General features: G+C 38.3%; 1 protein-coding gene across 6 annotated transcripts in view; it reads right to left on the bottom strand.

Moving 5' to 3' along the window:
• LOC126457665 (transmembrane channel-like protein 5) overlaps window positions 1-12,345 on the bottom strand; it is a 294,095-nt gene that overhangs the window by 57,013 nt on the left and 224,737 nt on the right. For all 6 annotated transcript variants that reach the window (XM_050094160.1, XM_050094162.1, XM_050094163.1 and 3 more), the window contains one exon: window positions 2,230-2,339. In XM_050094160.1, the coding sequence (XP_049950117.1) occupies window positions 2,230-2,339 (110 nt within the window). The remainder of the gene's footprint in view (window positions 1-2,229; window positions 2,340-12,345) is intronic.

Below are 12,345 nucleotides of genomic sequence, written 5' to 3'. Positions count from 1 at the left end.
GATAATTGTCAAGTTGATTTAGAAAAACACAAATGTAAAATTTTATTTAGAATTTATAATTATCTAATACTGATGACAAACATCAAATGGATCATACCTAAGGGTCAGACCCTTAAATCAAACACAATATGTTTTCTTATGTTACACTACCAGAAATGGCAATGAAACTCAGTTTTGCAGTGATCAGTGACAGGAATGTTTATTATTCATTAATGCCAGTATTTCTGTGTTAGGTATCAGGAATACAGTGGTGCTCCTGTATAAGCTATACATTCCACAACTAAGGTGTCATTATCAACAAAATGTCAAAATTCATATAAATTATTTTAATATTTTAAATTAATAGAAAATCCAAGAGAGACCATAATCAAGCATGTGTTTGTAGGTCACTACTCATGAAATAGGAGAGTTTTGTAATTATATCAAATTCTTGTTTTTTCTTTTCTTTTCTTTACACAGCCAATGATATCCAGGTTACTGCTATGGTGTTTAGGATTTCTGCAGCAGTCCTTAAGATTTTCTAGTTTAAAGTGTGTATTTGATTTTTTTAAAATAAAGAATAAGTTTCAGGAGGAAAAAAAATCTCCTGAAATTAGATACAGTAACTGTGTAGCCATAAGGCTTTCACACGACACAATTACCATAATTTTAAATTACAGTTCTCTGTTGATCAAGAGGATGGATGGAGGGATGATCTGACAAAATGTAGTTTTTCATTTGCATCTCAGGGCTCCTGACAACAGGGTCAAAAACTTGAAGGTACACACAAATACTCACAGTAAAAGTGATCATATCTTCAGACCAGCAGATAACACACTTGGCTACACAATTATGTTTTCCATCACCTACAATTATTAACCAAGTCAGAAATAAGAGCAAGTGTAACAGCTTACATTCCAATACTGAATGAAATGCAGACCATTAACATACCAGTGGTTAAAAAATTAGAGAATGATAAGAAGCAATCTCTCAAAAATAAAAATAAAACCCAGAAGAAGAATGTATAAAAATAGAAAGTGACACTGGAGAATAGGGACAGCATTGAAAGAGAAAAGAAAACAAATACAAGATGAAACACATACTAATAAGACTGAAGGAAACTGAAGAGGCAGGAGGTTAGCAAACATAAAAAGGGAGAAGAAATTAACATATCATTGTTTAAGACGAAAAGTAACAACTAGATACATATTATACGCCCAATTTTCTTTACTGAGATTAAAGTCACTGAGGCTGAAAAGGAGAGCACCAAAAGACACTCATGGCGAAAGAAAGAAGCTCTCTCTCTTTCACTGTTGTCTTTGCCTCTCACTATTTTTACTAGGAGGATTTGATGGTCACATCTCCATTATCTCACTACTCCTCTCCACCAAATTCTGAACCTCTCCCTTCCTTTTATAAGATCTTATTCAAGTTCCTAGACTATTTACTATGGTCACATCCAACCTTTTAGTGAAACATACTTTCCTTCTTAACAGTATCTACACACAATATCTCTGCATACTCTATCAGTATCTAACTATCAACATTTTGTCCAGTTGCTTAAAAATTTTTTGTTTTTTTTCTCCTATTAGCAGATTAATTATTGAAACATTTACTGAGATTTAAATTTTACTTTTATTTTGTGCACTTTATTAACTCTTGTCTATTTCAATGTTTAGATTAGTAGTTATCAATTATTCAGTGAACAAATCACTCATAATAAATGTTATAAGCAGCTAAAAACCCACATCAATTGACAACAGATGATTACAAGGTCTTGACTTCTGAATTTTATAGTCTCTTTCAACACCAGCTTGGTGTTACTATGATTACTGACAACAGTAATGAGGATTTGTAAGATAATCAATATATGATTTACAAGTATTTACAACTGTCTACTTTTTCAGGTTAATGTGATTGTAGTCCTTATGAGATTAATGCCAATTATTCAGTTGTGATCTATACACCAACAAAGTGATCTGTTTCCCTCAAAGGACAATGTGTATATTGGAATAACAGAGGGTCAATATTCCAAAGGCCCTCTCGAATATAAATTTTTGGGTTCTTCTGCATAGAGAAGAATAGAGTGAACTGTAAGTGCAAATTTTTATCTGGGTCCTGTCACTGAGATCTCCTCTTCAGGCATATGGATTTAAAGTAAGGAATTAAATAATACATATATTACAGTTAATTTAAAAGTGAATTAAAACTTACACGCAAGACGAACAACTGCATTATGAAAGAACTTACCTGCCCACTTTCTTAAGAAGGAATTCTATAAGGAAACCTCCTAGTGTTGAAATGAAAAAGTCCAAAATAACAAGACGATAAAGCTCCTGTCCTAAAGATGTCTCCCAGCACTGAAACAAACAAATAATTGTGTTAGACAAGTTAGGTTACTGCAAAAATAGAGGTTTATGTGATAGTTAGTTTCTAGCAACAGAATATTGGACTGTTTCTCAGACCAAGAAGGAAAAAAAATATAACATGGGTGATTTAAGATGGACCACAACAGTTGTTTTTTAGAAACGTAAAACAAACAAAAATTAAAAATCTAATTTTCTACATTATTGTTACTAACGTGAAGAGTGGTAAAACTAAAGGATATGTAGGAGGGATAGTTCACAGCTGTGTAACTTACTGAAGCAGGTGGTGTGGAATATGGAAAGTGCGTATGCACGTATGCGAGGAGATGGAGAAGGATTGACAGCATTAATCATGTCGTGCTGAGCATCATGCTCTGCTGACTAGGTCATCGAATATGTCCTTTGGTGGTTGGCATTGATATAAGAGAACAATAGTTTAAATTTCATGACCACATAAAACTTCTTGCAGTAGTTTCACTTCAGTGTCACATGGTTGTTTCCACATGTCAACTTGGCTCTGGTAAGGCAGAAAAACGAAAGTGATTGAAAAGTTCTCGGAATCACCACAATAGGTCAACACTAGTGCAACATGTTTTCATTGGACTGTTGCCTGTAAACACATCAGTGATCCTGGAAGAGAGCTGTGGCGGTGACATGGCTCTGTTGTTGTTCCCGTGTAATGATTTGCGAAGATGGAAAAATCCAGATACAAGCAGTTATTAAGAACTTTGTAAAGAAAGGTATGAAAGAAAAGGACATTCATGCTGATTTCCAGAATACACTGGGGGACTCTGCTCATTCATACTCAACTGTTGCCAAGTGGACAAATTAATTTAAATTTGGTTGGAACAGCTCATATGATGATGTGCGCAGTGGTTGACCAAGAGATGGCACTACTCCAGAAATCGTTGCAAAAGTGCACAAAATGGTCATGGAGAACTGCCAATTGAAAGTGAGTGAAATTTCTCACACTTGCCAGATGTCATCGGAAAGGGTATATCACATTTTTACTACAGCATTAGAAATGAAAAAATTATCCACAAGATGGGTGCCGCGACTCTTGACACTGGATTGAAAACGTGTGTCATCGCCATGGCAAAATTACACAAACTAAGGTATGAATTGTTGCCACATTTGCCTTATTCACCTGATATGTCTCTGCCAGACTTCCATCTCTTCCCAAAACTGCAAATTTTTCTTGGTGGACGAAGATTGACTTCAAACAAATAATTGATAGCCAGAGTTGATAACTACGAGGGTTGAAACTTAAATAGTGGCAACTATTTATTCACAACTGATACAAAAGTGTTACATGTTTGCACCTGTTGCTGTCCTTCATAGTAGTCACCAGCGTTGTGTAGAACCCGTTGCCAGCACTGTGGAAGGCATAGTATACCGCTAGCAGAGCCTGTTCTGTTGATGCTGTGAATGGAGCTGTCTACTGCCTGTCGAATCTCTGAAACATTTCCATTAGGTCATGCAGAACCCGTTGTGATGCAATTTTTCGCGTGCCCAGGAGTTCCTTCAGATTGTGAAGCACAGTCATATGCGCTAATCCGGCTTCGTGGGCGAGCTCACGAATCGTATGGCATCGACCACTGTCCACGAACATGGCAACAGCATGCACTACTACTTCAGAGACGCTAGGACAACCTGCCCGATGCATGTCTGCCTTAGTTTGCCGACCTTCGTTGAAGGCTTTTACCCAACGTGTCACTGTTCTGTGCAGCAATGCCGATTCCCCGCACATATCTTGAAGACCTAGATGACACTGTCGTGCTTTATGACCTCTGGTACATTCAATACTGATCCAACTTCGTTCTTTCTGTTTCGAAAATATAGTGATACCATTATGTTAGATCACTTGCTCAAAGTGACTGTGTTTCCTTCGATTGTGCGCAGGCCAGTGACGTGCGCGTCCATTTGCTCAGAGGTTGGAGCATCATTAGACCAAGTGCATTAATCTACAAGGAGACTAAATAAAAAAAAGTTTTAGTGATGTAAGTACTTTTTTCTATTCTGTTCCGAGAACTTTTCAAATCGTCCTCGTACCTTTGGTGAGACCGCAATAGGATGTGTTGGATGGATGTATTGGACAAGTCTTTCTTCTACTTGTGTGGCAAGGGGTCGACAGTGTCAATGGTATCGTGATGAATCAGAAAATTTTGTAGAACACACATAAAAGACTGTTGTGATTGGTAGCAGTTCTGGATGACTTTCCCAAAATGTATCCTTTTTGCTAGACCTCTCCAGTCCTTTCCTTTTCCTTCGCCCTTCTTTCTTCCCATTCAACCCTTCTGCCCCAAGAAGGAGCCACTGGCTCGGAAAGCTTGCCAATCACAACAGTCTTATGTGTGTGTTCGGCCACTGCTTGGTGAGCAGATTTTTCATCTATCCAATTAAATAATTTCATCAATAATTGATTGTTTTCATTGTTATAGAAAATTTTGTAGGTTGGACACAGAACATAATTTCACTTGGAAAGGGTAGGGAGGATTTTAAATGGCATTTATGTGTTCTGAGGCATGATCAGAGGCACCCAATACAATGAAGGGAGGTGTGGTTCAAATGTTTCCATTCACGGTAGTAATGTGTGACTACAGGAAAGCTGGGTGCTATGTTGTGGCTGGTTAGTATTGTATCAAGCAAAATATGAATTTTATTAATGCCATAAACACAGATAACATGGTTGTAATTCTTTCAGCACCAAGATCAGAGCAAAAGTCTGACAACAAGGAAACAAAGTAGTGCCCAAACAATCTGTAAATTGTCTCCAGGCCATATCGCAAGCGAAACACAGTACTAGGATGATGATAAGCAAGTAAATCTCTGAATGTTACAAAGTGGCAATGGCTGGAAGCTGCTCATTGATACTAGTATGTGGACAATGAAGGATAAAAACAATTTTGGTGCTGCTGCAACCAAATACTCGACACATTTCGTGGAAGCTGTTCACTGGTTTCTCTTCTGATGTCACTGAAGTGTCAGGTGGCAACAAAAGTCATCTCCTCCACCCCTTTTAACCAGCCCCTACCAGCCTTTCTTCATCATGATGGGTGGCAAGTAGTCTTCTGCAGGTTAGTCTGTTGCCAATGTGACACATTTATGGAGCATAGGAATCTCCAGATTTTGAAACGCTAGTTCTGACTCCATGGGTTCCCAGAATGTACCCCAAAGCTGTTCTGGACACTGTTTTGGTTGTTGTTTTGGTGTTTTGGATGTTCTCCACATGAGCACATGCTGTACATCCTGGCATTCCCTGAAGATAATGCAGGGTGCTGATGATGCCTGGAGGTTGGCTCCCAGCCTAACACAGGAGCTTCTTTGGGCCATGTCATCAAAAATTTGGTTCTAGTAACCTCAATGGTGTGCAGTTTCTTGTCTCAGTGTCCAGTGACAGTGTCAGGTGTCCACCCAGCGAACATCCACGGCTTTTGGCTCGAACTGCTGAGCTGAGCTATGTTGTAATGACTTACGTCACTGGCATGAGTCCAAGAAGGTCCAGCGGCATTTGGTACTTCAGTCTATGTAGCAGTTAGGCCAGACTGATGCCACTAGCTGGAATGACTCTATACACATTCACAAATGTAGTCATTAAAGAGTTTATTTTTGATAATTTGTAATATTCTCTGATGGGCTACTTTGTAACTGTACTTTTTTTCACAATTGCATTTGTCCAAATACATTTTCTTTCTTCAGTTCTGCTTACAGTCATTTTGTCTAATTTGTTTGATAACAGCGAGCATTTACATTCCTGAACTGCCCTTTGTATGTGACAAATTTTATATTTTACCACCATGCAGCACATGTTTGGCCTTTCTTCTCATGCTCAGACACAACTAAATCAGTTAGCATTTATGTTCTGTGCAAACAGGACATACAAATTATTCATTGCAGAATTGTCTCATGAAACCTAGATTCTTTAATGTTTTGTTTTAGTCAAGCTGATTTAAGTTGTTATGTTCATTACAATAACATTTTTTATTTATGATTTTCATTTAACTACATCATACTTTATACTGATTTTCTGCTGTATCTATGTACCATGGATTCTGATGATGGCAGCTTCAATGAAATGTACTAGGTGATGCAAATAAATGAATGTGTGATGATTTTTAACATAATTACTGAAATACTAAAAAGCATGACCACATACTTTTACCACGATTTCATGTATTATGTCATTATTAGTATTACACAAAGCTATTGTTATCTGTATTTTAATGCCATTGCCTTCATTCAGCTTTATCATAACAACCTAGGTAGAACAGTGGTTTGAGGATGTGCTCAATTCCTTTTCTAACAAAAATCTACAAATGGTATGGTTGCAAACTGAAGTCTTATCTGAGCTGATACACTACTGGCCATTAAAATTGCTACACCAAGAAGAAATGCAGATGATAAACAGGTATCCATTGGACAAATATATTATACTAGAACCGACATGTGATTACATTTTCACGCAATTTGGTTGCATAGATCCTGAGAAATCAGTACCCAGAACAACCACCTCTGGCCGTAATAACAACTTTTATATGCCTAGGCAGTGAGTCAAACAGAGCTTGGACGGTGTGTACAGGTACAGCTGCCCATGCAGCTTCAACACGATAACACAATTCATCTAGAGTAGTGACTGGCATATTGTGACGAGCCAGTTGCTTGGCCACCATTGAGCACACGTTTTCAATTGGTGAGAGATCTGGAGAACGTGCTGGCCAGGGCAGCAGTCGAACATTTACTGTACTCAGAAAGGCCCGTACAGGACCTGCAACATGCGGTCGTGCATTACCCTGCTGAAATGTAGGGTTTCGCAGGGATCGAATGAAGGGTAGAGCCACAGGTCGTAAAACATCTGGAATTTAACATCCACTGTTCAAAGTGCCATCAATGGGAAGAAGAGGTGACCGAGACATGTAACCAATGGCACCCCATACCATCACGCCGGGTGATATGTCAGTATGGCGATGACGAACGAATGTATGCTTCCAATGTGCGTTCACCGCTATGTCGCCAAACACGGATGCAACCATCATGATGCTGTAAATGGAACCTGGATTCATTTAAAAAAAAAAAAAAAACACGTTTCGCCATTCGTGCACCCAGGTTCGTCGTTGAGTACACCATCGCAGGCGCTCCTGTCTGTGATGCAATGTCAACGGTAACCGCAGCCATGGTCTCCGAGCTGATAGTCCATGCTGCTGCAAACATCATCAAACTGTTCGTGCAGATGGTTCTTGTCTTGCTAACGTCCCCATCTGTTGACTCAGGGATTGAGACGTGGCTGCACGATCCGTTACAGCCATGCGGATAAGATGCCTGTCATCTCGACCGCTAGTGATACGAGGCCGTTGGGATCCATTAGGGCATTCCGTATTGCCCTCCTAAACTCACTGATTCCATATTCTGCAAACGGTCATTGGATCTTGACCAACGTGAGCAACAATGTCACGATACAATAAACCGCAATCGCTACAATCCGACCTTTATCAAAGTCGGAAACGTGATGGTACGCATTTCTCCTCCTCACACGAGGCATCACAACAACATTTCACCAGGCAATGCCGGTCAACTGCTGTTTGTTTATGAGAAGTCGGTTGGAAATGTTCCTCATGTCAGCATGTTGTAGGTGTCGCCATTGGCGCCAACCTTGTGTGAATGCTCTGAAAAGCTAATCATTTGCATATCACAGCATCTTCTTCCTGTCGGTTAAATTTTTCATATGTAGCACGTCATCTTCGTGGTGTAGCAACTTTAATGGCCAGTAGTGTATTTTCATAAGGGCTCTGGCCACAGTTGCAGATGCAGTAAATCTCATCTGTATGATATACAAGAAATTTAATAGTGCACACACGTTGGAAAGACATATGGTTTCCAAGAACTAGCTCATGAAATCCACATGTACTGTACTCCATGGATGCAGGGAGCAGACCAAATTGTAAATCTTTAAACAGTTATTTTATACTAATAATTAATTATGAATATTGCCCATATTGCAGTATTTGAGCAATTTTTCCAAACAAGTTTAAACAAGGACAAAGTAATACAATATGCTGTGTATTACCCGTGACTAGGTAAGACTTTAAGCAAAGCATAGATTTTATTGCTAATTTATATTAACAAATATGTTAATGAGACATCACAGTAACAAAATTAAAGGACAAAATTAATAAGGTATATACTACAACAGAACGTAAAAGTTAATATTTATGCAAATAATAATGAGGCAGACCAATATTAAAAATTAATATGGGCATGCTCATTAAAATAAAATCCACAAATTCAGTAAAATGACTTGCACAACAGGTATTCTTTCAAATTGCTCAAGACATGAGCAAGGCTTTTAATAATGGATGATAGAGTGAAATATTTTACTTCTCTTTGCACAAGGATGAAGTCTGATGGATAGGTCAGGGGTGCACTACCAAAGGAAGTAGATACTTGGGTATCAGAGTGCTTTTAGAGTGCACATGGGGGTTCTGTAGGCTAGACAGTAGTTTGAGGTCCTCCGATGAGTGCATGCTAGTCAATATGCAGGGAGCAAAAACAGACTGCATGCAAAGTAAAGACACTTCCACTGTCAAATTGTAACAGTAAATTGTTGAACTATTCATAACAAAGTTCCTGAATTTACTGGGTTTCAGGAAAGTTGTGCACTCAAATTATTCCGAGGACTGGGAGCTGACTGAAAACCAAAGTAGAAAGCTATAAAATATTTAGCAAGTAATGGAACTTATATCAAAAGGATGGATTAGATGTCACAGGTGGGGGAGTTGACAGAAATATAGTGTCTACTGAAGTCCAAACTACGTCTAACTGTGAAGTCGTCTGGATGCAAGTAACAGGCTTGGGTGAACTCAAGTCAGTTTTCGATGCTTTTATCAGCCAACCAATTGCATTGTGACAGTTTTAGAATGATTCAAGTAAAGTCTACATTCAGTAGCCCAAAAATACCAAAAGCAGGCAGTAATTCTTGGAGGCGACTTCAACCTACTGAGTATAGCATGCGGCATCTATGGATTACTTGCAGGTGGTATGGGCATATTGTCTTGTGTAGTAATTTTGAACATGCTTTTTGAAAACATGTCTTCGAGCAGCTAGTTTGATAGCCCACATCCAATGAAATATTTTAGACCTAATAACTACAAACTGGCATGACTATCCAGAGTGTTCAGTACAGAAACATGGATTAGTGACCATGATATCATCATAGCTATAAAGGTTACTGAAGTTAATAAATCCATTAAGAAGACTAGAGGAGTATTTTTTCTAGAAAGAGCAGATAAGCACTTATTAGATTCCCAAATTAAAAATGAATGGGTATCATTTAGTTCCCGTACGATGAATATAGAGGAATTATGGGCAAAGTTTAAACTGACTGTAGATCACACTCTAGAGAAGTATGTGCTAAGTAAGTCGATTAAGGATGTAAAGACCCATCGTGGTTTAATAACAAAATTGGGAAAAGTCTGAGGAAGCAGCGACTGTTGCACTGTTGGTTCAAAAAAGAATGCACAAATGCCGATAAGCAGAAGTTAGTAGAAATTTTTGAGTCTGTAAAAATATTGATGCATGAAACATACAACTCCCACCATGATACTTTAGCACAAGATCTTAAAAAACCCAAAAAAAATTCATGTCATATCTAAAATCGCTAAGCGGGTTGAAGGCTTCTATCCAATCACTCATTGATCAGTGTACAAGACAGCAAATGGAAAGTCGAAGTTTTAAATTTTATGTTTAAGAAATCATTCATGCAGGAGGACTGTATCAACATAATGTCATCTGACCTTCACACAGACTCCTGTATGGAGGACATAACAAAAGGCATCTGGTGTAAAGCAGTAGCTGAAAAAGTTGAAATCAAGTAAGCCACCATGTCTGGATGGAATCCGAATGTGGTTTTACAGTGTGTACTACACAGCACTGGCCCCTTACTTAGCTTGCATTTATCACAAATCTCTTGCGCAGTGTAAAGTTCCAATCGATTGGAAAATGGTGCAAGTGACTCTTGTATATAAGATTGGTAAAAGAATGGACCAGCTAAATTACAGATGAAAATCCTTAAAAATGTTTTGCTGCAGAATTCTTGAAAATGTGTTGAGTTGAAATCTAATAAAATTCCTTGAGACAGAAAAGCTTGTGTCCACAATGGCATGGATTTAGAAAGCAGCACCCATGTGAAACTCGCTTAACCTTTCGTCACATGTACACTACCGCTCATTAATTTCAATGCACCTTGGTATTTCAGATTACAACATAACTCAAATGTTATTTCTCACAAAATATAATTATATTAACTTCCACATATATAATACGATCATTATATTTTACTTTCATCAAAGTATCCTTCTCTGGATTTAATGACTGCCTCACAAACTCGAGGAATGTGGTCAATCAGTTTTTGTAGGTATTGTGAATCTATATGATTCCACCCATCCTTAACAATATTCCAGAGATGTTTCTGGCTGGATATATTAACTTCCATGATATGTCTGTCCACTTCATCCCAGACCATTTCAATGGGTTTACAATCTGGGCTTTGGGACGACCATACCATATCATTCAGTACTTTCTGTATTTCCTTTGTTGCAATGTGGTTCGTACAGTATGCCGAACGATGTTTTGGTTCATTATCCTGTTGTAAGGTGAACCCTTTCCCTATAAAGTTCAATCCACTTCATATTGCATGATACTGAAGCATGCGGTGGTACTGCTTCTGATCCATACATCCTTCTATTTTCACAATGTCACCAACTCTATCTCCGACAAAACATCCCCATAATAGACCCTCCACCGTGTTTAACTATATGTAGAACACACTGCTGGGCTACCCTTTCCCCTACAAATTGGCAAACAAATATTCTCCTTCTGGTTCAAAAAAATCTCGAACTTCGATTCAACTGTGAATAACACCTTCATCCACTCTCCCAATGTCCAATTACAATGTTTTCTAGCCCATTCAAGTCTCTTCTGTTTATTTATGGGCCTTAGAAGGGGTTTTCGTGCTGGGACACATCCTTTCAAGCAGGCTTCAGTCAATCTCCTTTTTACTGTTTCAACAGATATTGTTGTTGTATTCACTTCTACCAATTCTGCACGAATTTGAGGGGCTGTTCTGAATCTATTTCTCTTACTGGTAATTTTGATATATTTATCATCACTTTTAGTTGATTTACGAGGTTGTCCTCATCATGGTATGTCCTTATTGCTACCTGTTGTCTTCTGGTGGTGAAGGGTGTATTGCACTCCCCCTGTAGACACACTACACTGTTTCACAATTTGGCAAATAAATAAACCTACTTGGCCAAGTGCTACAATTGCAGCAATTTTTTCTATGGATATCTTCACTCATGGAGCCATACTAGCGATGTGCACGCTTCACTGTCACGAAGGAACTGATGTGCAGTAACCACATGTTATGTATCATAGCAATGCTTGCAATTCACTGTGGACATCACAACACTACAGGGAACAACACACGTGCACCATATGCGGCATCCGTCGGCAAATAGGTAAACAGACATATCAGATAGGTATATAACATAGACGTACACAACACTGTTTGTTGGATACTATGGTATCTTGATGACCACAAACAAAAATCATGACATGTGTACAACTGTTGTACTATTCCTTTGCTTCCTCAACCGTACGCACGATATATACCTTATCCTCAGAGAACAAGATATCATTTATTGGGTGTATTGAAATTAATGAGTGGTAGTATAAAATTACTTTCTTCTGGGTAACATTTTTGTTTTTGCCGGTATCTGATTACTCCAAAAAATGTTGACATAAAACAACACCAGATGTAAATACCTGAAAGAAGCAGCTTTGACTGCATCCTTATGCGTAGGAGATGCAATTATGTGCAAGAAAAAGGTTGCTGAATTCAGTCTTTTTGACAGATCTACAATATGGCAGGACCAATTTTTTATCAATGAGTATTGTTAGGAGTCTACAAACTTTGCATTTTAAATGTTTTTGGTCATTTTGAAAT

Source organism: Schistocerca serialis, chromosome 2 (genome assembly GCF_023864345.2).
Source record: "Schistocerca serialis cubense isolate TAMUIC-IGC-003099 chromosome 2, iqSchSeri2.2, whole genome shotgun sequence".
Lineage (NCBI taxonomy): Eukaryota > Metazoa > Arthropoda > Insecta > Orthoptera > Acrididae > Schistocerca > Schistocerca serialis.
Note: the sequence above shows the minus strand (reverse complement) of the source record. Positions and strands in the feature narration are given on the sequence as shown.